At 39.5% G+C, this 26,477-nt stretch overlaps 1 protein-coding gene across 2 annotated transcripts in view; it reads left to right on the top strand.

Moving 5' to 3' along the window:
• The window catches only part of CSNK2A1 (casein kinase 2 alpha 1), a 48,069-nt gene that overhangs the window by 11,875 nt on the left and 9,717 nt on the right, over window positions 1-26,477 (top strand). The window contains exons 1-7 of one of the 2 annotated variants that reach the window (XM_049869100.1): window positions 12,323-12,406; window positions 13,394-13,601; window positions 15,638-15,749; window positions 18,714-18,815; window positions 19,305-19,355; window positions 20,833-20,892; window positions 22,297-22,380. In XM_049869100.1, coding sequence (XP_049725057.1) covers window positions 13,501-13,601; window positions 15,638-15,749; window positions 18,714-18,815; window positions 19,305-19,355; window positions 20,833-20,892; window positions 22,297-22,380 — 510 coding nt within the window. In that variant the 5' untranslated portion in view covers window positions 12,323-12,406; window positions 13,394-13,500. Of the gene's footprint in view, window positions 1-12,322; window positions 12,407-13,393; window positions 13,602-15,637; window positions 15,750-18,713; window positions 18,816-19,304; window positions 19,356-20,832; window positions 20,893-22,296; window positions 22,381-26,477 lie in introns of those variants that run through there. The other variant, XM_049869099.1, reaches the window with a different exon arrangement.

Here is a 26,477-nt window from a genome sequence, read left to right as displayed (position 1 = left end):
TGTAAAAATGTAAGACTAAAAGATTTAAGATTGGATACTTGTGAAGAAATTCAAGTTCTAGCAGTAACATGAGGCAAAAATAAAGTTCAGCCATTTAAGATACAACTATTGGTCTGTGCTTATATGGAGCAAAAGAGAATGAAGGAAATCAAAGGCTCAAAGGAGAAACTAGAAACTGTCCATGGGACTTGTAGTCCACACAAACCACAGCCTCCTCTAACCTGAAACCAGAAAAACTACTACCGCTACCAACCGCTCTGACGAAGAATGCAATAGAAGTCCAGATAGGATGGGAGAAAATTGTAGAACAAAACTCAAATTTCTAAAAAAGGCCAGACCTACTGGGCCGATAGAAACTGGAGGAACCCCTGAGACTGTCGCCCTGAGATAACCTTTGAACTTGGATTTGAAGCTATATCTGTAGGGCACCTTTCAGCCAAATAATAGATTGGCTTATAAAATGAACAGTATCATCCATGAGTAACGTGCTCCCTTAAACGATTAACTATGAGACCAAATGGTCAACATTTACCCAAAAGCAAACATGACAAGGCAAGGAGGGGAAGGGAAACTAGATCAGTAGAAGCAGCATTGTAAAAATTGTAACCAATGGCAGAGAAAAATTTGTATAAAAAGTGTTAAACAAGAACCTGATTTGCTGTGTAGACTTCCACCTAAAACACAATAAAATATTATTAAAATAAAATTCACTTTTGTAAAACTGTTATCCTCACCTGGCTGTGGAGGCCACTGTATCTTCTCTGAAACTGATATTTTGTTATTCATAAACTTGGATTTCATGCTGCTACAAACATTGAAGCCCAGTATACATTGTCTTCCTCTCTTCCTTCAGGGAAGAATAGATGATATTTGATTTGAGAAAGATTTTTAAAGTTCATGTAAATTATAAAATTAACCTTTTAAAAATTGGTCTTTTATAGTCTTAAAATGTACATTTCCTGTTTATCTAACTCAGGATTCTTAGTTCTGCTGAGGTTTACAAATTCCTCTGAGCATCTAGTAAAAGCTGTGCACCTTTCTTCAAAAAATATACGTACATATACTATCTGTACTCTCAGGGAACTCCTGAACCTCTGAGCTCATTGATGAACTCCATTTTCAGTGCCATAATTTGTAGTCCAAATAGTAGTTTCCCCGTTCTCTTATTTTTAGTAACTGTAACATTTGCGTTGTTTATCATTTGTTGCAGTATTGTTTTTTCAACAACTATTTCTAGGCCAACTTCTATATACCATCCTCTGTGGATGCAGAGGTATTATTCCCTGCCCTTGGAGCTTTCTTAGCTCGAGAGATGACCATTGTCACGAGTACAGTGTAAGTGCTGGAAGAGGCAAGCCCAGAGGGCCCCAGGCTGTTAGGATTTTCCCGTAAATCCATGGTCAGTTCTGTATTTCCTTATTGTCAAAAGGTAGAGTGTAAGCTATTCCAGGGCACTTAAAAAACACAAGTTCCGTTTAGACTAGTGATGGAAACGAAATCAAGGAGTGATGCTGAACATTTGCCTTGCCCGTATTTTTTCCTGGCTACTATTTTTTAATGGTATAGTGTAGAAAAGGAATTACTAACTTTAATGCCTAGGAATCAGCAAGATAAATGACCGGATCTGTCCATGATTACCTGTGGCATCTCCGCTGGGTTGGACAGTGGGCTCTGGTTTTTGTCATGCAGGAATGCAGAATCGTTGTTACCAGACGGACCCTCCCACCTCCCTTCCCTTTCTTCTTTCTTTTGAGAAACTGAAGGTTGATTTTTTTTTTGAAGTTTTTTTTTTTTATGTTGGCAACGCTATCACTTTTTACAGTATTATGAAAAACTTCATAATACATAAAAATAGATTAGTATGATCGTATCATCACCTTTCAACTTAACCGCTGATTCACTTTTTAAAAATACTACGTGATACACATTACTGAAGAAGTCAGCACAACTTGACCAAGGCAAGGTCACAGAAGCTTCGTAGACGCATCCAAACTCCATGAGGGACCGAGGGCTAAGGGCTGGGGACCATGGTTCTGGGGAACATCTAGGCAAGTTACAGTCTCTAAAGAAAATGTTCTGTATTCGACTGTGGCGAGTAGCATCTAGGGTCTTAAAAGTTTGTGCACCGCTATCTAAGATACACTCCACTGGTCCCACCCCATCTGAAGCAAGGGAGAATAAAGAAAACCAAAGACAAGGGAAAGATTAGTCCAGAGGACTAATGGACCACAACTACCACAGCCTCCACCAGACTGAGTCCAGCATTGGATGGTGCCCGGCCGGCTACCACCACCAACTACTCTGACAGGGATCACAATAGAGGGTCCTGGACAGAGCTGGAGAAAAATGTAGAACAAAATTCTAAACTCATGAAAGAAGACCAACCTTATTGGTCTGACAGAGACTGGAGAAACCCAAGAGTATGCCCCCCCCATACACCCTTTTAACTCAGTACTGACATCACTCCTGAGATCCACCCTTCAGCCAAAGATTAGGTCCATAAAACAAAGCGAAACTAAATGGGCACACCAGCCCAGGGGCAAGGATGAGAAGGCAGGAGGGGACAGGAAGACTGGTAATGGGGAATCCAAGGTCAAGAAACGGAGAGTGTTGACACATCGCGGGATTGGCAGCAAATGTCACAAAACAATATGTGAACTAATTGTTTAATAAGAAACTAATTTGCTCTGTAAACCTTCACCTACAGCACAATTTAAAAAAGAGAGGGAAAAAATACTGTGTGAAAAACTTGTACTGAAATGTTCATAGCAACATTATCCATAATAGCCAAAAAGTGGAAATAACTCAAGTGTTCATCAGGTGACTAATGGATAAACAAAATGTTGTATACCGATAGAATGGAACACTATTTGGGAATAAAAAGGAATCGAGGTACTGATACATTCTACATACAACATGATGAGCCTTGGAAACATGCTAAGTTATAAGAAGCCAAACAAGAAAAGTCCCACGTTGCATGATTCCAGTTATATGAAATGTCCAGAATAGGCAAATCCGTAAAGGCAGAAAGTAGATTAATAGTTACCAGGGAATGGTGGGGCTGGGGGGGTGGTGGGGGCATTGGGAATAAATGTTAATAGGTACAGGATTTCTTTTGGGGATGATAGAAATGTCTTGGAATTAGTAGTGATGGTTGAACAACATTGTACACTTCAAAATGGTGAATTTTATCTCAGTTTTTAAAATTGAAAAAAAAAGTTATGTGAGCCAAATAGAGTGTGTGTGTAGCTACCAGTTTACAATCTTTGCTTTAGAAGAGAATGAATAGGCTTTGAATCTTAACTATTTTCAAATCACTACCTCTCTGTGATATTGGAGAGGTTACTCAGTTTTGCCTTATCTCAAATGGGAAAGACAGTACCTAGGTGCTGAACTTGTTAGGTTTAAAAGTGATAAATATAAATCTTAAGACTTGATGACTGGCCTACCATAGGCACTCACATAACATCTCTAGAATTGAAAGCCAGGCTATGTTTGTTGTCCTTAGTTCCATTTTCCATTGTTGGCAGGCCTAGGGCGACCCACTGTATTAGTTATTGCTTATGGATCACCTGCAGGGAGTGTCATTGTCTCCTATGTAACCTACTTATTCCATGTTGGTAAAGGAGCGAGTGGGAGGGGTTGTTAATGCCAATATTCTGCAGTTTACTGACTGTAATCAGATAGGTTAAATGATATATCCAAGGTGACATAGTCCCATGAAGAAGTGAATCTCAGCTGTGCCCCTTAGTGGAAGGGCAAAGCTGAGACTCGATGCAGTTCTTCGTGGTTCCAAACTTCCTGTTCTTTCCACAATCCTGATCCCTTCTAAATCCAAGGTTTGTATCTTTCAGTAATAGAGTACTGAATTCTCTCTGTAGCTCAAACAAGGCCTGGCAAGCACTGTGCTTATCACGTAGGTATATCGCACAGCCTGGAACCTCACGAAGCTTATGGCTCCAAAGAAACATCTCTCACTCCTACTGAGTTCGTATCTTTTTAAAAAGTGATAGAATGAAACCATTTTACCTATGGTGTTACTAATGGATGGGATAACACTTACATGTAAGACTGAAGAACATCTTTAAAACCAGCCACAGCAGACCATATACATGGAGCGGAATATCCATCATACAGGCAAACTGCTTTTCTCGTTTTTGAACAGGAGAGGGCTATATGGACATGTTTTTTGTTTTGGTCAGAATACTGTCTACTACTGTCTTGCTACTCGGCTCCTCAGACATTTATGAAACACTTAACCCTGCTGGGCACTGTGACCAGGTCTTTGGATTCATACTCTAATAAGGACAGACAGGTGTGTAAACAAAATGCATTCACTGTGGTAATCTAATAAGATGGGGGTGCTTCAGCCCCAAAGAGGAAATAGCTCATTTTGGAAGGGAATGGAAAGGTTTCATAGTGGACATAAAACTGCAAGTTCTTGAAGGGTGAGTAGGATTTCTACTAGCAGGCGGCATTGAGGGCATAGTCAGAGTGTAATGGCACAGTGACAGAAAATGAGTTCAGTTCTCACTTGTTTAAAAATGTTTTAGAAATATTCAGCTGTGCTACAGAAAAACATTAGGATAGCACAGAGGTTTCAAACTGATACCCAGTTATAATATGATTGAATTTATTTAATGGTTATGGAACTATTCAGGGTTTTCATTTTTTCTTGTGTGAGTTTTGATAAGTCCCCCCCCCCGCCCCCCGGAGTTTCCAGTGTACTTGGATAAAGTTGTTCGTGATACTCTTTCCATTGTTCATATCTGCCAGATCTGTGGTGGTGTTCCCTTTTCCATTCCTGATATTGAAATCTAGATCCTCTCAGTGGACGGAGCTAGGAATTTACATCAAGTAAAGCCCACTCTTTGTGGTGTACAGATTTGTGAGTTTTGTCAGTGCATAGGGTAACATATCCACCATTACTATGCTATACAGAATCATTTCACCCTGTGGCAGTCTCTCATCTTCCCCACCTCAGTGGTTTTGCCTTTTCCAGAATGTCACGTAAATGAAAGCAAACAATACTTAGCCTTTTGGATCTGGCTTCTTCATGTAACAAAATGCATTTAAGATTCATCCATGTTGTTGCCCAGATCAGTAGTGTGTTCCTTTTTATTGCTGAGGAATATTTAATTGTACAGTTGCACCACCATTTGTTTATCCATTTATCTGATGAAGGAGATCTTGGTTATTTTCATTTTTGGCGATTATGAATAAAGCTGCTATACACATTCACATACAGGTTTTTGTGTGAGCATAAGTTTTCAGTTCATTTGAGAAATACCTAGGAGTGGAATTGCTGGGTCATATGGTAAGTGTGTATGTTTTCCAAACATGCTGCATTTCCATCAGTAATGAATAAGTTTTTATTACTCCACATCCTCAACAGCGTTTGGTATTGTCAGCTTCTTTTTTTTTTTTTTAACCATTTTAATAGGTTTGTAGTGATGTAAAAATGGCATGGCACATCGCGTCTGACCTCCTCGAACTTCGTGAGGGAGAGAATCAAGATCAACATCCCAAGGCTGATTCCTATGAGGTAGAGGTCAGACATACCTCTTCTCTCTGACCTTTTTACCAGTACCGATGCTAGCTGTTCCTCCCACAGCACTCTGCTTCTCCGCTGGGTTCAATAATTCGTTGCAGTGGCTACACAGAACTCACAGACCATACTCAGAGTTATGAGTTTATTAGGGAAGTAATAAGTTGCAATTCAGGGTCAGGAACAACTCAGGATACATCTCTTCAATCAGGACAGCTCTTCTCAGCCATGCCTCCAGGCAGGCCTCTCTCTGGACCTTGGCCTCTCGGCCCCTCAGCCTGGCCTCTGCCCTGCTCGGACAAGTGTTACAAAGCTGTTCAGCCCTGCCAGTAAGTACCCAGAGGCACCCTGCTCTGCTAGGAAGCATCCTGACCAAAGGTGGTCAGCTCTCCATGATTGGAACACCCACTGTAACCAACTTGATCTGTGGGCTAGGAAGCCCATCGCATCATCTCACTGGTGTCCTGGCTCTGCTGTCACCGTTTCTCTGCCACTGATTCTTGCTGTCTTGTGCCATCTCCTGTGTTACAGCGCTCTCTCTCTGTCCTGGGTCTAGGAGGTTCTCAACACGGGGACCTCAGGTCCGAAGGATGTGCTACACTCCGATCTCTTCTTGGTAATGAGGTTCCCCCCTTTTCTGCCTCTGGGATGGCTCATTTTAACCCTAGTGGGATGGCAAAACTGACCAATCCCCTCATTAGGGTTCCATATATCTTATTTTCTTGGTCCTACCCCCACAAGGTTCTGTGCACCTTATTTGCATTAGTAGCAAGGTGTCCCAATTCCCTTGGTGGGCCACAAGCACCTTATTTGCATAATCCCACCCAGTCATTTGGTGGCAGTTAAAAGACTGGTGAGAGAGGTCATTATAATAGCCATTCATCACTCTGCAAGTGGTATCTCACTGTGGTTTTAATTTGCCTTTCCCTCATCACTAACTTTGCAGCACGTCTTTTTGTATATTTATCTATGTTTTCTCTTATGAAATAGCTGTTAAGGTCTTTTGCTCATTTTTTAATTGGGTTGTTTGTTTTCTTACTGTTCTCTATATATTATAGATGCAAGTTTTTTATCAAATATTTTTGCACATATTTATTCCCTATCTATGGCTTGCTTTTTCATTCTCTCAACAGTGTCTTTCACAGAAGTGTTTAATATTATCTTAATATTAAAGTCCAGCTTATCAATTTTTCTTTTATGGATTGTGTTTTCTAAAAGTTTTATAGCTTTATATTTAGATTTATGATACGTTATGTGTTTTTTTTTTGTATATGGTATGAGGTTTAGGTTGAAGTTCATGACTTTGCGTGTGGATGTCAAAATGTTCCGACAATAGGTTATGTTCTAGGATTTTTTTTTTCTCTTCTTTACCATTCTTTTTATCATTCAATTTTTCCCTTCTTTCTGGTTTGGGAAGACATGGCTTTTCTGTTCTTTTAGTAGATACTATTGTGGATGATATAACTTGCAGCCATAACTTTTCAAAGTCTAATACTAATAAATCTACCGTCCTCAGATAATAAAAGGACCTCAGAACACTTAAATGCCATCCTCTGGTATTACATGCTATTGTCCTGTATTTTAACTTTTTTTTTTTAAACCTACAAGATACTGTTCTTTTACGTAGTCAACGTTATCTTTCAACTCAAACTTGACAAATGGGATTTTTTTTTTTTTTTTTTTTTGCCTGAAATACAGTGTATATGAAGTAGAAAATACCAAGTTCTATAGGAATGAAAAAACTTTAGCCTTGGAAGCCAGCAGACTTGACTTTGAATCCCAGCTCCATCTCTACTGCGTGTTCTCAGTCAAGCTACTGAACTTGCTTAGTAAGGTTGTTTTCTTACCTACAGATGAGGGAAAGTAATGCCTGCCTCATAAAACAGTTTGAAGGATTAGGTATTTAAAACTGAGAAGCTATTTTAGCTCCAGACTTGTAATATCTGTATCTGACTATTCAGTACCTCCTTTTGAATGTTTCAGAGCTATTTTAGCCTCAAGTCCAAAACACTAACTTTTGTGAACCCTCTTCCAGATTTTTTTTTGTCTCCAGGAATGGCACAACAATCTGTCCAGCCAGAAATCTGAGTCACCTCCCACTTCTTACCTATTGTCCAGTCCACCCAGAGCTATCGAAATTACACCATAAATTTTTTTCTCAAATTAGTCCACTTATCTGTACTGCTACCACCCTAGGTCAAGCCGTCATCATCTCTCTTCCGTTGACTACTATAACAGCCTTCTGACTTCCTACATCTGTTTTCTCTGTCCACACCCAGCCAGGGTAAACTTCTCAAAATTTACATATGGATAACTTTCCTGCTTAAAGTTCTTCAGAAAATTTCTGTTATCCTTAGTCTGGAGATAAAATCCTTCATGGCACACTTGTGGTACTTTGCTCCATGTGATTATTTGGTTAATGTTGACCTTGTTCTGCCTTGCTCACTATTATGTTCACAAGGCCTAGCATAATACTTTTTCATAGTAGATGTTCAGCTACTTAAGGGATGAATACAGGAAGGAATGTATGAAACAAGCAAACTAATATTGAGAAATTTAGGCTGTTCTGTTAATGCTACATATGAATATACCTGTATTTATTGACGTGCATGTGAAATACTATTTCTGAATAAAACAGTGGCAATCTTTGATTTCTTCTCTTTCCTGTCTTTCTGTATCTCCTTTATATTTCCATTCTGTCACCTCTCACCCCTCTTGGCACCATATTACTTATCTGAAGTCGCTGAGCCATCATTCAAGAAACCCATTTAATTCTCCCCTTGTAATTAATGAAGGCCAACCATTTGAAATTCATTTGAATGCTTCTCCTAGTATAAACAGATTATTTGGTATGCGTGACAGTAAAGTGAGGCACCTCTTTGCGGTACTGCGAAACAGCTAGTTGTCTTCCCAGTGGAGAATCAAATCCGCCAGTTCATAAATTAGGTCCCAGCTGATGAGGCCCAGAGCTGCAAGGGTCATTCACACAGGTACTGGAGAATCTCTAGAGTTTTCATTAGTCTTACTCTCCTCTTTACAGAGAATGCTAAGACCTTAAAGGGACAGAGGAAGACTGAGTGTGATACTTGGACCAGTAAATAGTATATAGGAATTGAGTATTTTCCGTTGTGAGTCAAGTGGTTTCCCAGGAGAAATGAGGTCTCGTTTTGTAATATCATGTCCATCTATGAATTGGTTATCAGAGTCGTGTAATTTTTGTATTTTAAGGAAAACTAAGATTGAAGACTCCAGTTTTAAAGGCATGCTTCTGCTTATTAGCTTTCACTAAGGACCTGTGGCATAGTAATCATTTAATAATAATTTACATGTGTTTGATATTTCTGAACCCTTTTTGGAAGATCATTTCACTGGCTCTTCCTTTCAATCTGCAAGTACAGTTGGGCAGATTTTTATAAGTTATGAACCAAAACTGGCAGAAACCCAACTGAGGTGCTGCAGCTGGCTAGGGATTTGAACCTAGGACTCCACTACTTTTTTCATCACCCTATTGTACCTCTTCTCAGCTAATAATTTTGTGTAGTAGCAGAGAATCCCTGATGGAGCAGGAGAAAAGTGGGATGCAGACCTCAGTTTCTAGTAAAAAGACCACTTAGTGGTCTAAGCCTGGAGGGACCCCAGAGGTCATGGTCCCTGGACTCTCTGTTAGCCCAAAATAAAACCATTCCCAAAGTCAACTCAATCAGACAAAGATTAGACTGGACTATAAGACATAAGGAAACCCTGGTGGCATAGTGGTTAAGTGCTACGGCTGCTAACCAAAGAGTCGGCAGTTCAAATCCACCAGGCGCTCTTTGGAAACTCTATGGGGCAGTTCTACTGTGTCCTGTAGGGTCACTATGAGTCGGAATTGACTCGATGGCACTGGGTTTGGTTTTTTTGGTTTATAAGACATAAAATGATACTGGTGAAGAGTGTGCTTCTTAGCTTAAGTAGACACATGAGGCTATGTGGGCAGCTCCTGTCTGGAGGTGAGATGAGAAGGCATAGGGGGACAGGAGCCAGTTGAATGGACTTGGGAAATACAGGGTGGAGAGGAGTGTGCTGTCACATTGTAGGGAGAGCAACTAGGGTCACATAACAATGTGTATATAAGTTTTTGTATGAGAAACTGACTTGAATTGTAAACTTTCACTTAAAGCATAAAAAAAAAAAATAAGATAGAAAAAAAGAATAAAATTTATTAGGAACCATTAAAAAATTTTTGTGCGTGTGTGTTGATTTTATAAACTTCTTAAGTTGATAGGGAAAGGATTTTGAGATCCACGAGAAAACATGCCTTAAAAACCAAATCCACTGCCGTCAAGTTGATTTTGACTTGTAGCAACCCTGTATGACAGAGTAGAACTGCCCCATAGGGTTTCCAAAGCTGTAAATCTTTGTGGAAATAGACTGCCACGTCTTTCTTTTGCGGAGTTGCTGGTGGATTGGAACTGTCACCCTTTCAGTTAGCAGCTGAGTGCTTTAATCACTGTGCCACCAGGGCAGCTTATCAACAGGAAGAGTAAAGCTGCCTGTAAAGGAATATAGAGACTGAAGAAAGAGATGTTGTTTCTCTCAAAAGGCTGAGAATGTTAAAGTTTGATGTCAGTAAAAGTCATAAATTCCTAGGTGCAATATTTGTATTGGTTTAATGTTGTTATCTATACTGTCTTGGCTATTTTCATACATATACACCTAACTGTTAACCCATCTTCCTAGTGTCTTTTGCTGCTGATAATGCAGACATAGCAGTCACATAAAACGTCAGTAACGCTGTGGCCTTGTTTCTTTGGGAAGAAGAAAAATCAGTAGAAAAGAATCTGCTTTCTGGTTTTTTGTTTGAGTATTGCGTGTGTGTTTATACTTTTTACCAATATTACATGAAAATGAACTGGCTAATGTTGCCTAGATTGTTTTGTAAAAACAAAATATCAGGGAACGATTTTTAAAGACAGTTCCGGTTCACTTTTTAACAAATACTTGAATGACTTTGTTTTCTGGTTATTTAGATTGTGCTCATGGAACCCGGGGATTTGAGTTGAGCAGAGGCAAGTTATGGGAGATTTGTGGGTGGGAGAATTTGTAAGTAAACACATAGTTTTTTTTTCATCTCTTATTTTGGGGGTGCAGGTCGTGAATATCACTTGTGTTTGTCACACCTCTGGAATATAGTATTAACTCCTATCCCAATCTCTCTTGGCCTTAAGCCGCTGAAGCCAGGGACATGAGGAGGCGTCTCTTCTGGCCTTATGTGGGCATGGTAGCTAAGCTGCACCTTAAATACAGCCTTTGAAAAACAAGTAATTTGTCATAAGTGAGTCTCTTCAGAGCTCTCAAGTAGGTACTATTCTAAATATTTTACATTAACTCATTGAATCCTCACCACAAGCCTATGAGGTGTAAATACAGTTATCCTTTTTTATAGTCTGGGACCAGGCTGAGTGGGTTTGCACATTGACTCCTCCATCTAGCTCTGTGTCCTTTAGCAAGTTAAAAAAAAAAAAACTCATCGCTATCGGGTTGAATCCTAGTCATAGCGACCACCCCCCATGGGACAGAGCAGAACTGCTCCCATAGGATTTTCAAGGCTGTAAATTTTTACGGAAGCAGACTGTCACACCTTTCTCTCTCTGAGCAACTGGTGAGTTCGAACCACCGAACTTTTAGTTTGCAGCCGAGCATTTAACCACTGTGCCCCCAGGGCTCCTTTTAGTAGCAAGTTACTTTTTTTTTTTTTAAACCTTAGTTTTCTCATTTGTGAAATGGAAATAATGGTAACATCTTCACCACTTTCAAAGCACAGTGGTTAAGTGCTAGACTGCTAACCAAGAGGTCAGCGGTTGCCACTCCAAGGGAGAAAGATTCAGCGGCCTGTTTCTGTAAAGGTTTACGGCCTTGGAAACCCTATTGGGGCAGTTCTACTCTGTGTGTAGGGTCGCTATGAGTTGGAATCCACTGGATAGCAACAACGTTATGGGTCACCACTTCTGAGTGGTGAAGGTTAAATGAAATAATCTATGTAAAGCATTTAGAACATAGACCAGTATCTAGCACGTGATGAACGCTTGTAAATGTTAACTGTTGTTGACTACCTGGTTTATATGGTAAAAAAGATCACTGTCACAGGAATCAGGAACATGTTTTCCTTCCCCTGCACTGCTATTAATTATGTGATTGTGGGTAAATCTCTTTATGAGCTTCAGTTTTCCTATATTCATTGTTTTAAACTTTTTACTTGAAAATAATTTTAAATTTACAAAAGCTGCAGAAATAAAAATAGTACAAAGAACATCTGTATTCGCTTCACCGAGCTGTACCTATGATAACGCCTTACCCCATTTGCTTTGTGTTTCGTGTGTGTGTGCGCGCGCTTTGGGCACAGTCTGTATATATGCATATGCATGCACACGCCAGCACACACTTTTTTCTTAGCCACTTGAGGGTAAGTTATGTACATCATGATCCTTCACCCCTGATTACTTCAGGAAAATTTCTTAAGGATATATATTTTCTTAGCTACTCGGGTTATGTAACAGCTTCATGCATTTGCATTTAATATGTTTTATTTATCTGCCATCTATATTCTAGTTTTGTCTGTTGACTTCACAGCATTGTCCTTTATAGATTTTCCCCTTCTAGTGCAGTATGCAGTCTAGGGGTAGGGTTATTGCATTTAGTTTTCATATCTCTGTCTTTTGTGAACATTGACATTTTTTGAAGAATACAGTATCCCCTCAGTGCCCCCCTTTTTTTCATAGAACCTTTCTCGTTTTCTGTTTGTTCAGCGTTTCATTGTGATTAAATTGAAGTTACGTGATTAAATTGAAGTTACGCAATCCTGGCCAGAAACCTTTGTAGGTGATGTATCCTTCTCAGCTTATCATATCTGGAGATTCAATAAATAAAAGCAGTGTAAAGAGAATCAACAAATGTTACAGAAATTTCAGAGAATGGAGACAGATGGGAATGGCCAAGGAAAATATCATTAAAAAAGGCCGAGTTTACTGATTTGACAGAAATCATATTTATAAAATTTTACCAATTTTCCCCCAGTGTCAGTTTTTGCATTAGCTCAGCTAATGTATATTACTGTCTCCTCCCAGTTTTTGTTAAGCTTGCTCCTATATTATATAAATCAAGAGGAAAGTACTAATTTCTGTTTTCAAATCTAATGAAATCAGGAGAGCTTAAGCTTTTTGGACCACTTTGAAATTTGAAGTGTTAACTTGTGTGTCTTTCAAATGGTGGTCAAGAGTCTACTGATTATTACATAAACTAAACCTGTTGCAGTCTGGTCGATTCTGATTTTAGCCACCCTATATAAGGTTCCCCAAATGATTTAGATCAGTATAAAATAACAGTAAACTTTGATGTATGGGAACATTTACTTCCTTCCTTGTTTTATCAAATGTTGGAGTCAGACTGACAGTTTGTACTCTCAACTTTGCCACTGTTCTAAAATCGTTCGGTGCGCCTACTTGCTGTAGACAGCTGCTGAAAGGGAAGTGCTGTCCTTGCCAGTGCCTTTTTTATGTATAAATAATGATAGCGTGGGTGCATCTATTCTCAATGCCGTTTTTTCCTTGCAGGCCATCTTGTAAAAAGCATGCAAACGTTCCCTGAGGAAATAAAAAGTTATTCCATAGAATATTATTAGGCCCAATATCAGTTTATTTCTTGAGATTTTTTTCCATGTTACATGTAGTTGACAGTTGAGATACATTCTTTAGTTAATAGGTGAGAGAGCCAGAGGTATATTTGAAGATAATTTTTCTTTATTGTAAGTTTTTTCTTATACAAATTCAAAAAATAATTCACTGGCCTTTATGAATTTTGTTTTTACAGTTGAAGAAACCCAGTCTGAAACCAGGCCTTACCCCCAACTGCCTCTAAACTCGTAACTGCCGGATCTCCAAACACCAAGTCCAGCTTTATTCGCCAACCTGTCTGACATGTCGGGACCCGTGCCAAGCAGGGCCAGAGTTTACACAGATGTTAATACACACAGACCCCGGGAATACTGGGATTATGAGTCACATGTGGTGGAATGGGGGTAATTGTTCCTGTTTACTTCATTATACTTGCCCCAAGAGCTGATGCCTATGGATTTGTTGCATAATTTGTGTCAGGAAATCTACCTGGCTGTGCAGCTATAAAACTCAAGATTGAAGTCCAATTGGTGTACTCTACTTTTGAGCTACAGATTTGGTTCTTCAATGAAGAAGCAGAGTGTTGCTTTGGCAAATTAACAGTTTTGATGGGCTTACCATTTAAAAATCACTTTCATGTTATCTTATTCTTTTCTCTGATTTTTGTGTACAAAGCTGGTTAACAGTTACGTCTCAGTTTGGCTCTCAAGCTAAGTGTTTTGCAAATAGGTGAGAATACTTGAGAGACTTAGAAAACACCATACTCTTACATTAAAGTATTTTTGAGGTCAGAGAATGTTGTCTCTTGATGGATACTGAAGGCTGAAACACTTCTTCAGAAAGCCGTCCTCTTTCTGATGAGAAGCAAACTTAAGTCCTTAAACGTTTGCCCTTATCACACAACTAGGCAATGTGTAATATGGAATGCAGCCCAAATTCCATCTTGAACAGTTGTTGTCTACCTGGATAGCTGTGTTTGCCCTCCTAATTCTCTGTGCAGTCTCATTTGGATGTTTGCATTTCCTGGCCCAGTGTGGTATGTATTTAATTGATCAGGTCATATTTTTTTGATAAAAGCATTTTGACATTCAAGTGCAAAAGAGTGCAACTTTATAATTCCAAGCTACAGCTCCTGTATACTACATTGCATGTCTGCCCATATGCAATTTCTATAGCCTGTAAGTGATTAAAGACAGTTTCCCTCAGTTGTCATAGAGTTTATTTTTAATCCTGATTGGGCCATGATTCTTAACCGCTCTTAATTGCCTCCTCACAAAAGAGACATTTTGTGTTTTAAAGATACTGCCAACTGATGGAACAATACCAGTAAACATTATCACTATTGACAATCTAATAAAGTTCCCCTCATATATCAGTCTTTGGAACCCAGATAATACCTGTGTGAGTTTTTGGCATGGTGCCATTTGCTTGCTTGCGTTTGTATTTTTATGGAGGAGGACTCAACCTTCCCCTAAATCTGCTGTGATTATTATTACGTGTTCCATCATTCTTAGTACCTTTTGCCTTCTCTCTCCATTCACTTTTCTTTTTTAGCTACTTAAGGAATATGAATGGCTGATGTTTTGCATACTACATTCCTAGAGTCTCCAGCAGGAGGAAACAAAATTTAGGCCTTACTAAAGGGACCATGGATGGCACAGGACGGGGCAGTGTTTCGTTCTGTTGTGCATAAGGTCGCTATCAGTCGGAACAGACTTGATGCCACTTAACAACAATAAAAAGGGCCATGTTTGTCATCTTCAGAGCAAAATCCTCTAAGTTTGAAGTAAGGGCAGGAGAGAAATGTTGGCATTTCCCTTATTCTTTATCTCTATTTATTACCTCTGATGTTGCTTACTGGTCGTGGGCTATGGGTAAAAGTAGAAGCGACCCGTGACTATGGCTCATGATGTGTAGTGTGGTTTACAAAATCCATCGCATGGACTATCCTCAGAACTTGGCTTGAAGGGCAAGTGAGTGGTCAGGCCCATATGTTTGGAAGCTGTTTATCTGCAAGGAGGCCCATTAAAAATCAGCCCCTTAATGTGGCTGAATTGGGCCAGGCACTAGGGGATGGGAGTGTATAAAAATGCATTGATATTCTAATTCTCCAAGGGAAAGCTGTCTTTTGTTGGAAACCTACATATACATAACAAATCCTAATACAAACTAGATGTGCATAGAGTGTCAATAGAGATGTAAACAATTTCGGATTAGAATAATTGAAAGGCTTAAATTTTTCTTATCCTAGGATTTAGAACACAGGTTTTTAGTTGGCCCAATTTAAAAACAAAAACCAGCATGATGAAACCAATTTGGAATTATTTGAAATAGGTCTTATTTCTTTAACCGGTGATAAAGTTTTGTAAGTTGAATTGGTGTTTAATAATTGACCTTTTTAATCATTGTGACTTTGATTTTTGACTTTTTTTGTTTACAGAAACCAAGATGACTACCAGCTGGTTAGGAAATTAGGCCGGGGTAAATACAGTGAAGTATTTGAAGCCATCAACATTACAAATAATGAAAAAGTCGTCGTTAAAATTCTCAAGGTGAGTGCAAGAAGAAAGAAATTGTGATTTTAGAGGTATTTGTAATATTGATTTTAAGTATTAATAGTGATGTCTTTTTAAAATAGCATTTTAAAGGTTTTGGGGGTGCTTTAAGTACTTTATCTTACTGTATCCTCTGAGGTAGATAGAATAAGTATCTTCATTTGACAGATCAGGAAACAGGCCAGAGAAGTGATTTAACTCATCATAGCTAGATTGTGCTGGAGGAAGGGAATAAAGCTTAGGTCTCCTCTCTCCTAAGTCTTGTCTAATACTGATTTCCTATTTTTTAGTTAAATTGTAGGTTTTTGTCTTTAGTAAAAAATTGTTACCTCTACTGTGAAAGGTTGAGGAGTCAGACCCTTAGGTCAGGCAGGTGGGTGATAGACGTAGCTAGTGTGAGATACGTACTCCTGCTTAAATGATGTGGTGGTAGGGACTACAGCAAACTGGGACACATGTATCTGGTCAAAAGGAGATAGCTGCACTCAGCTCTAGCTGATTGTTGCCCTGCAGTAATGCAGGTCTACTGTTGCTTGATATTCTGTTTGGAAATTTTTATTTGTATATGAATTCCTCTGATTCTTAAATGCCTGCTCAAGACTTTTTAAAAACACTGCACAAGCCAGATTTGGCCAATGGGCTAGCAGTATGCAACTTGTAATTTAGTTTTAACTGTATTGCACACTATCGTATATCAGGAACTTAGTGTAAAACTCCTTGCCACAGGAACTTTTCTATATTTGACACTCGATTTACAGCACCCCTAGTGTCTCAGTAGTATTTTCATGGTACCCGTAAGCCAAAAGAAGTACCTAACACTTCTGTATATTAAGTGTAGTTAGGTTCAAATAACTAAGTATATATTTGTGTTTTAACAACTTGGTAGCCATTTAAAAAGTCATATGCATAAATTGAAAGAAAAAAGTCATTTTATTTTGTTCTTAAACGAAAACCCGTTGCCACAGAGTTGATTCCGACTCATAGCAACCTTATGGGACAGAGTAGAACTGTCCCATTAGGGTTTTCAAGGAGTGGCTGGTGGATTTGAACTGCCATTCTTTTTGTTAGTAGCCCAGCTCTTAGCCACTGTGCCACCAGGGCTCCATTTTGTTCTTATATGACCACAGTTAATTACTAATGGGATATTCGCACATATTAGGCACTACACACCTTCTCAAATGTTACAATCATGTGACATCACTATCCTCATTTCCTATGTCACAGTGATTTTTGTGCAGTACTTGCTTTTTTTACCACAGCAACCACTGAATACCCAGCTTCACAAAGAGATGATGTCACCAGAAGGAATACAGTGCAATCTAATGAAACAATGAACTACTTGAAGCTAGTGGTTCACTCAGTGTCTAGCAGATACCAAGCATTGGTGTGCTTCCCTCAAATATTTAAAATATCCTACAGTGCCAGTTGAGTTGGCCAGGGTGTCTTGGCATACCACTTGGTAACCAGAAAAATTTAAGTATATCTATCCTGTGACAGGTAGAAAGAGAAATAAGCTAAAAATCAAAAAACTTGGATTTAACTCACTCTTTAAGTAACTAGCCATAGTTATCTAAGACATGCTTCTTCATCTGTGAAAATGAGATAATCCTTCTTTACCTACCTCAGGTTTGTCAAGAAGATCGAATACAAAATCTTATATAGAAATATGCTTTAGAGACTGAAGTTCCGTGTAATTGTAGAATGGCATTTATTTGGAATGGTACACTGTAGAATGCGGTGATATATTATTAGAACCACATGAAAGGTACTGACAGTGGGTCTTATAGAGGTTCAAAGAGGGTATTGGTTAAGAAAAGCTCCCTGGAGCTGTTTTCATTGCCTGAATGGGAAGAAGATTTGGATAGGTATGGGTGGGAGAGTGGGGAAGCATACACTGGAATAAGAAGAGAGGAAAAAATAAATGAGAGAGATGTTTCATGTGAAAGATACCGTGTTGACCACACACAGGAGGTGAACTTGGAGATAAGTGAAGGTCTGGAAAAGATAATCTCTGCATTTCCTTCCAGCCTTGAAAATTATGACTCTGTCTCCTCTAGGTAGCTAGGAGCTGTTGATGGTTTTGAGTGGAGAATGATTTGGCAAGTGTTTTTTTTTTTAGCTCAATCTTGTCTTAACTATACTGTGTATTAGATAGAGGAGCCCTGGTGGTGCAGTGGTTAACCATTCAGCTGCTAACCAAAAGGTCAGCAGTTCGAATCTACCAGCAGCTCCTTGGAAATCTCATGGGGCAGCTCTACTTTGCCTTATAGGGTCACTATGAGTCAGAATCGACTTGACGACTACAGGTTTTTTTTAATAAATTATGTATAACTGTAGATGAACTTTATTCATAAACCGTAGTTAATTTTTTTATCTCCCCCTTCTGTTTACTTAATAAAACAAAATTTGCCTTGATCATATTGAATTAGAGTTTAAGTCACCTGCCTAGTCTGTCACAAACCAGCTTTTTAAGTTTATAGATTTTAAGGATTCTCTGACTCCAGAGCCCACGCTTTACCCACAAGGTTGTACAAAGGTAGTTCGGCCATCCTTGCAGTTGGCTTTGACCTCCTTCACCTATAGAGTATTTTTAGAGTTAGAGAAAGGGGTAGAAAGTGCCTGTGTTTCATCCTAAATAAGTTTTGCAGGATACCTTAGTACTGCTAGCCATTTAAATTGCTGCTTTGGAAGGTTTTAAATAGTTAACATTTTCAAGCTGATAATCGAGGTTAATGCTAGTTCTACGAAAGTCTGGTTTTTGGTATGGGAGTCTTTTTTTTTTTCAACATTTGCCAAGTACTTGCAGAGTGCCTGGCACAGTGCTAGGAGAAAGGGACTCCAAGATGAGTCTGACACATTTCCTTTCTTCAGGGAGCTCATAAGTAAGCCAACTATGTATTACATTACTTGCTGAAATACTCCGAAATGATTTATTTTACTGATGTACTTTTACCCTTTCAGCCAGTAAAGAAGAAGAAAATTAAGCGTGAAATAAAGATTTTGGAAAATTTGCGAGGTGGGCCCAACATCATCACACTGGCAGACATTGTAAAAGACCCTGTGGTGAGTATAGTAGGTGTTAGCAAGGCCCACCAGGGCTGAGGTAGCGTTTGACCCACAGCACAGCTGGCCTCTTTCTGCCCCCTTCTACTATTAAGTCCTGCTTTAAAGTGCTTAATCATATCTACCATTTAACTAGCTTGGGTCTTTCATCCAAAGAGACCTCGACCTACAGACTGTTACTCTTCTAGGCTAAGAGACAGATAGCACTGGAATCTGAAGTGTGTTAATCCATTTTGCAAACTCAGGTCCGATGCCGATAGGCGATGGGTGCATTGTTGGGCTGCCTAGAGCCTGGTGAGACTTCAGCTCTATGTGTTCTATTTGAAATCCATCCCCAAAATAACCTAAGTGTGGTGACCAGAGCGGGGAGGGCTTGTAGCAATAGAAGAGAGGACTGCCAAGTTCACCACACAGAATCTACAAACATAATGTCCACGAAAGCTTCCAGGGCTGTTGCTAATGTATGTTTTCTTTTTTTTTTTCCTGTAGTCAAGAACCCCTGCCTTGGTTTTTGAACACGTAAACAACACAGACTTCAAGGTATAATATATAACCAAATATTCCAAGTTGTTGGGTTTTTAGACCCCCTAGAGAACCTTTATGAGGGATGATACTGTTAGAAGAGCTTGCTTCTAACTTATTTAAAAAGCTGTTCATCCTTACAGTGCTAAATTTTGATGCTAGATAGGAGAAAGGAAAACGCCTGTACAAGCAGTATCCACTTGCCACATCTTGGTGTATTGCCCCTTTATTTATTTGGTGCTCTTTTTAATAACCAGTATATTTACTTCTCAGCACTTTTGCCATTTGTTTGACAGTTTCCACTGACACCCTACGTAACGAAGGCAACAATACATGTTCAGTCAGGATCTGACCTTTTTGCAGTCTACCTTAAAACAACAGTGTTCAGGCATGCATGCATTGTGTATGTTAATGCAGAAACTCTGGGCTGCCGTTCTTAAAAAGGTGGGGGGGAGGGGGCTGTGTCAAATTCTGCTGTGACAGAAACCTCTAGATCAGTTAATACCTGAATTCCACCCTGTCCTTGGGGCTTCCTTACTTCAAACAGTTCTTAATTCCACTACCACGGAAGAATGTAGGCAGTCTTTTTTGGGGTACAAGTTGTAAAGGTATTTTACTGGCCCCGGTGGTGCAGTGATTGAGAGCTACGGCTACTGACTGAAAAAGTCAGCAGTTTGAATCTACCAGCTGCTCCGTGGAAACCCTATGAGACAGTTCTGCTCTGTCCTATAGGGTCACTATGAGTCGGAATTGACTCGATGGCAGTGGGTTTGGTTTGATTTGTTGTGTTTTCGTACCAGTCCCGTACCAAGAATGTTAAAAGTGTCAATAAATGGATGAATGGAGGTGGGTGGGTGGAGATTCTTTTAGCATCAGGATAACTTCAGGAAAACCTGTGTCAAAAACATCGCTAGCCATTTAAAGATATGTACATGTACAAACCAAAAACACAAAAAACTGCAACTTTTTAGAACCTGGAAAGGATACGTAACAGTTGTTCATAGAATTTACTCTCAGTTTGGAACAGGAATAGTTCTGTTAAATTGGCTCAACAGGTATGGCAACATTCCAATCTGCATGCCCACTGGTGCTCTGCAGTGCTGACTGTGTGAGCCAAAAATGAGTTAGTTCCCTACTGAGGAGGCTGTGTGTTTGCCAAAATGCTTTTTGTGAGAAGGTCTGAAGGTAAATGAAAAGCAAACTAAATTGCAAGTGTATATCAACGCATATTACCTGTATAAGCTGGTATGTTCCCAACGGTGGGTTGTAGCATTAGCAACGTGAGTTTAAATAGTTCTTCACTTTTGTATGTAGAGTTAAAGACCCAGAGCACCTGTAAATGCTATGTTGGAGAAGAAATGACTAGCGAACAGACAGACCTTGGAACAATAGCAAATGAGTTAGGTCTTGGTTTAAATTACTGTGAATGAGGATGAGAAATTGCCTTCCTGGCAGCACCATTTCATGACTTAAATGTTGCATTTGTCTTTAACAGCAATTGTACCAGACGTTAACAGACTATGATATTCGATTTTACATGTATGAGATTCTTAAGGTAAGGGAATGTTGGATACTGTGTATCTTTAGATTCATCATTCCTTTGTTAAATAATCCAGTTAACAGTGGAAAGGCCAGTGAATTAACTTTTTAAAGTATACTGAAAGAAGGGACCTCTGCATTTTAAGTAATAGTATCAGAACCCTTGTGCTAATAATGTAAGGGTTATAAAATAGGGTCTAGTAGGAGTATAATTTACAATGCTTGGAAAGGTGTATTTGGAAGAGAGATGGAACCCCTTTACAAATATTTGTAAGCTCCATCATGCCCCCTAAGCAAGTTATAGTTACATTGTCAAAACTCGTAAAAACAATTCCTGACTTCGGTGTACTTAATTTCATTTAGGATTCAACAACCAAAACAGTAAACTTTAACTTGGCCTTCAAAGGATCATTGTCCTAAGAATTATATAAATCTCTGCTTAGAGATCACTGATTGAAAGTGGACTTTGATTTCTAAAGTGGAATCACCAAATACCTTAATCCCAGTAGTCACAAGATCAGCTTTGTAGATGAGAGAATTGCTCGGAGTTGGCCACGATTTCTTACTAAATGAGGGTTACCATAAAGCCTGTTGTTTGAGCCTTAGAAACACCCTGAAGAGATTGTGCCAGCAGAGATAACTTGATCTTTCCATTGGCTCATGCAGTCTTGTGCTAAGCAGGGCTTCAGAACGTATGGATATACTTGCCTAGCCTTGGGAACCATAGGAACCCAAGTTGTCCTTCACGAACGGCAAGAACTTGGATGGCTGACTTCAGCTGACCAAAAGATCAGGATCAGCAAACCCTAAAAGTTATAACACTCTGTTCGCTTTAGTTTGAGGTTGGAAACTGTAAATCAGAGGTTGGAAAATTACATTTTAAAGGGCCAAATAGTAGGCATTTTAGGTTTTGCAGGCCATAAGGTCTTTGTCACGCTACTTAACTGCTGTTGTAACACGAGAGCAGTAATAGTAAGCACACAAATAGGCATGACTATACTCCAGTAAAACAGAGTTCACAAAAACAGCAAGTCAGATTTGGCCTGTGGGCTGTAGTTTGCCAGCATATGTTGTAGACTCTTACCTGCTAAAGAATTACTATTCTTTGAATAAGAGGCATGTGGTACAGACGAATTTTATTCTTTGGAGGAGCCTGTGTTTGTGAAAGCACTCCAGGCTTTGGGTGATAGAGAGAAATTGGAAGGAATACAATTGGTGTTCACTTTGGGTCTTTTTGAACAGAAAGGATATTGTCACAACTGTGTCAAGAACAGAATGTGGAGTGTAGAGACCTCAGTTTGCTTGATTGTGGTATATTGGGCAAGTCTCTGAAAAACAGCTGAGGGGAGTGATTAAGGACTTTAATTGTAAACGTTTATGCAAGTTAACGCTTTTCCTTTCTTACCTCTTCCCTTCACAGGCCCTGGATTATTGTCACAGCATGGGAATTATGCACAGAGATGTGAAGCCCCATAATGTCATGATTGACCATGAGCACAGAAAGGTAAAATGATAGATTATTTATCTGCATGGTAAGGTTAACAGACCATCTTCAACACTTCAGCCCCACCCAGCACCTGTCATAGTCCCATTGGGCACTTGGGAAATATTTGATGAGTAGATGAACTAATTAACAGATCACCATGTTTAAGTCATTATTCATATTCCTAAGAATACTTTCAAGAAGGAGGACAGATTAATATAGTGGGAAAAGTAATAGTCTGAAGTCTTATTTATTGAATAACTGGTTTCCCGGGAAACTCCTTTCTCCTCATTTGCCTCCCTTTTATTATCTGTACAATGGGTGTAATGGATATTTGCCCTGCACATGTCACTAGGTTATCATGCAAACAGAGTGTGCACAGTCATGAAATAGGTGAAACACTGAAGAAGTGCTGCTTGTTACTAGCGAGTGTCATGAGGCCCTTGACCTCGACAAATGCCTTCACATGAGAGCTGCACTGATCCCATGCTTTAGAACATTTCAGTTTTTTAAGATGGCCTAGTACACACACCTCTTGCAGGCAGTGATGACTCTGTCTGTAGGCTTTGGGGACTTAGGTGGTTCTTTTGTTAAGCGAATATTTTCTGGATTCATATTATGTAACAGGAACTGTTCTGGAGGCTGAGGATATATGAGTAAACAAAACAGACGAAAAGTGCCTGTCCATAGGGAGCTTACATTCAGGGGAGGCTGATGGGCTAGAACATTATAAGTGATACGAAAAATCAGGAATGGGGAATAGCAGCAGCTGTTGCAGTTTTAAACAGGATGGTCAGAGAAGATTTCTTTGAGAGAGCACTTGAGAGGATCCAGCCATGCAGTCTCAGGAGGAAGTGTGTCCCAGGCAGGGGAGAAATAGCAAGTGCAAAGGCCCTGAGGCAAGAATGTGCCTGCAGTGTTGGAACAGCAGCAAGAATAGAGCTGGGGTAGAGTGAAGGGTGTGAAAGGAGATACAAGTCAAAAAGTAAGGAGGACCAGCTGATCGTGTAAGACCTTATCGGTCACAGGCTTTTTCTCTCAAGATGGAGAGCTTTTATAGGGTTTGAGCAGAGGGTTGGCATGGTCTCACTTGCATTTTAAAAGAATCAATTCTGGTCCACTACACATCTGTTAGAACAGCTAAAATAAAAAAAAATTGTGACAACACCAAATACTGGCGAGAATGTAGAGAAACTGAATCTCTCATGCATTGCTGATGGGGATGTAAGATGGTACAGCCACTCTGGAAAACAGTTGGGTGGTTTCTTTAAAAACTAAACGTGCTTACCGTCCAGCCCAGAAATTGCACTCCTGAGCATTTATCCCAGAGAAGGAAAAACTTGTCTACTCCAAAGCCTGTACACGAATGTTCAGTTTGATGTGTAATAGCCCAGAACTGGGGAGAAACCCAAATGTCCTTCATGGGTGAATGGTTAAACAAACTGGTACATCCACACCTTGTTGTCTTATTACTGAGTAGTATTACTCAGCAACAAAAAGTAAAGAACTACTGATAGATGCAACAACTTGGATGGATCTTACTATGCTGGGGGGAAGAAAAAAGGCAACTTCAGAAAGTTACATACTTATGACTCCATTTAAATAATGTTTTTGAAATGACAAAATTACAGGGTTAGAAAACAGACGGGGGTTGCCAAGGGTTAGGACATGGGGAAGGTATGACTCTCAAGGGGTAGTACAAACTAAATGTACAAATGACAGAACACCTCTGTATCTTGTGGTGAAGGTTACACGGGTCTGCTCGTGTGAGAAAATTGCATAGAACTGCACACATACAAGTGCGTGTGAAGGTGGTGAAATCCAAATAAGGTTTGTGAGTGGTGCCAGGGTCAATTTTCTGGTTTTTATATTGTCCTGTGTTATGTAAGCTGTTAAGTTAGGGGAAACTGAGTGAAGGGTACTTAGGACCTCTATGTTATTTTTACAACTTCTTGTGAATCTTTAATCATTTAAAAATAAAAAGCCCTTTTAAAAGGGTCATTCTGATTGCTGTATAGAGAATAGAATGGAAGGCAGAGTGAAAGCTGGGAGACCAGTTAGGAGAAGAGGCTACTGGAATAGATCAGACAAGAGATGGTGATGACCTGGACTGGGGCAGTGACAGTGGAGGTGATGGTCATGGTCAGAATATGGTAGAGTCAGCAGGACTTGCTGACAGGTTAGTGGTGGAGTGGGAGGGACAGAAGAATCCAGGGCCAGTTTTTAGCCTGAATAACAGGATGGATAGAATTGCCTTTAGCTGAGAAGGGGGAGACTCTGGAATGGGTTCGATTTGCTGGGAATAATCAGAGGTTTATTTTTTTGTTTTATTGTGGTAAAACATATATAACAAAATATTTGCATTTTGACCATTTTTAAGTGTACAATTCAGTGACATTAATTACATTCATCATGTTGTACAACCATCACCACTATGTGTTTCCAAGTGTTTTTCATCACCCTAGACAGAAACTCAGTACCCTTCAAGCAGTAACTCCCCATTTCTCTCTCCTGCCCCCAGCCCTCGGTAAAAAAAAAAAAAGGTAGCCACTAATAAATTTTGTCTCTGTGTGTGTGCCTATTTTAGATATAAATGGGATTATACAGTACTTACCCTTTTGTGTCTGACTTCTTTAACTTAGCATAATGTTTTCAAGGTTTGTCTGTGTCGTAGCATGTCAGAACTTCATTTCTCTTTGTGGCTGAATAGTACTGCATTGTGTGAAGATACCACGTTTTGTTTATGCATTTGTCTGTTGATGAACACTTGGGTTGCTTCCCCTTTTGGCTATTGTGAATAATAGCAGTTTAGTTTTGAGATGTCTGTTAGGTAATTATAAAGAGATGCATGAGCACACACTTGAAGAGATCTGATAGGAGGCCTGGGCTAGAGAGTATAGGTGGGAATCGCTGAGATACCCAGTGCTTAAAGCCACAAGACCAGAAATAGTCATCTGGGGAAACTTGTTGATAGATAAGAAAGGAGGTTCAGGTTAGGGATAGAGTTCTGGAGCACTGATGTTAAGGGGTTGATGGGAAGGACAGACTAGACTGTAAAAGTAATACTTCTTTCATACCTTTCTTTTGCTAGATTTCCCTTCATTTACTAAAATAGGGAACTTCTTGGATGCTCTGTTGGTGCCAGAGCAGCCAGGCATCATACTGCCCGCATTTTAATTCCTGGTCATGCTTTGTACAGTGACTACATAAGGTTGCCTCTTTTCCCTGCTAGTGCTTTTTCCATTTTCAGGACATATTTTGGTATAAAGCTGTTTTGTGTGGCTTTTCTGTTACATCATTCCCTCAGCAAACATTTATTGATTTGCTTCTATATGTTGGACAGTTTTGTTGAATTCTGAAAATTACAAAGATGAATAAAATAGCCCTACTCTCAAAGAGCTGATAGCCTAAATTGAAAGAGAAGGGCAGAAAAATGCATTTTGTGTCATCCCAATAGCTTTTCAGCAGGCAGTTTATGCACATCCATAGTGGTCTCTCGTGTAAAATATAAATCACCTCAGTTCATCTCTCATACCTTACGTTGCTTTTCTTGTCATAATGTTAGTAGAATATGAATGCATTTGGACCTAACTTAAGGGATTATACATCCACAATGCTTTTGGGAATATATAATAGAGAGTTGCAGGTTCTATTAAAAAAACTTACCAAGGTTCAGGAGGCTGAAGGCAGTGATCGGCTCTTCTTGCATGATTAAAAAAGGCTTCATTACAGACGAAGATTAGACTAGACTATAAGACAATATGATACTGGTGAGAAATGTGCTTCTTCGCTCAAGTAGGCACATGAGACTATCTGGGCAGCTCCTGTCTGGAGGCGAGGTGAGAAGGCAGAAGGGGACAGGAGCTGGTTGAACAGACGTGGGAAATACAGGGTGGAGAGGAGGAGTGTGCTGTCACATTGTAGGAAGAGTAACTAGGGTCACATAACAATGTGTATATAAGTTTTTGTATGAGAAACTGACTTGAATTGTACACTTAAAGCACAATAAAGAAAAAGGCTTCACTGAGGAACTAAATGTCTCAGGAGAGGAGATATTCACCAATAAGAGTACAGAGTAGACAGTGGAGACATTCTAGTTAGATGAGCAGTTTAAGAAA

This window comes from Elephas maximus, chromosome 25, assembly GCF_024166365.1.
Source record: "Elephas maximus indicus isolate mEleMax1 chromosome 25, mEleMax1 primary haplotype, whole genome shotgun sequence".
In the NCBI taxonomy this organism is placed as follows: domain Eukaryota; kingdom Metazoa; phylum Chordata; class Mammalia; order Proboscidea; family Elephantidae; genus Elephas; species Elephas maximus.
Note: the sequence above shows the minus strand (reverse complement) of the source record. Positions and strands in the feature narration are given on the sequence as shown.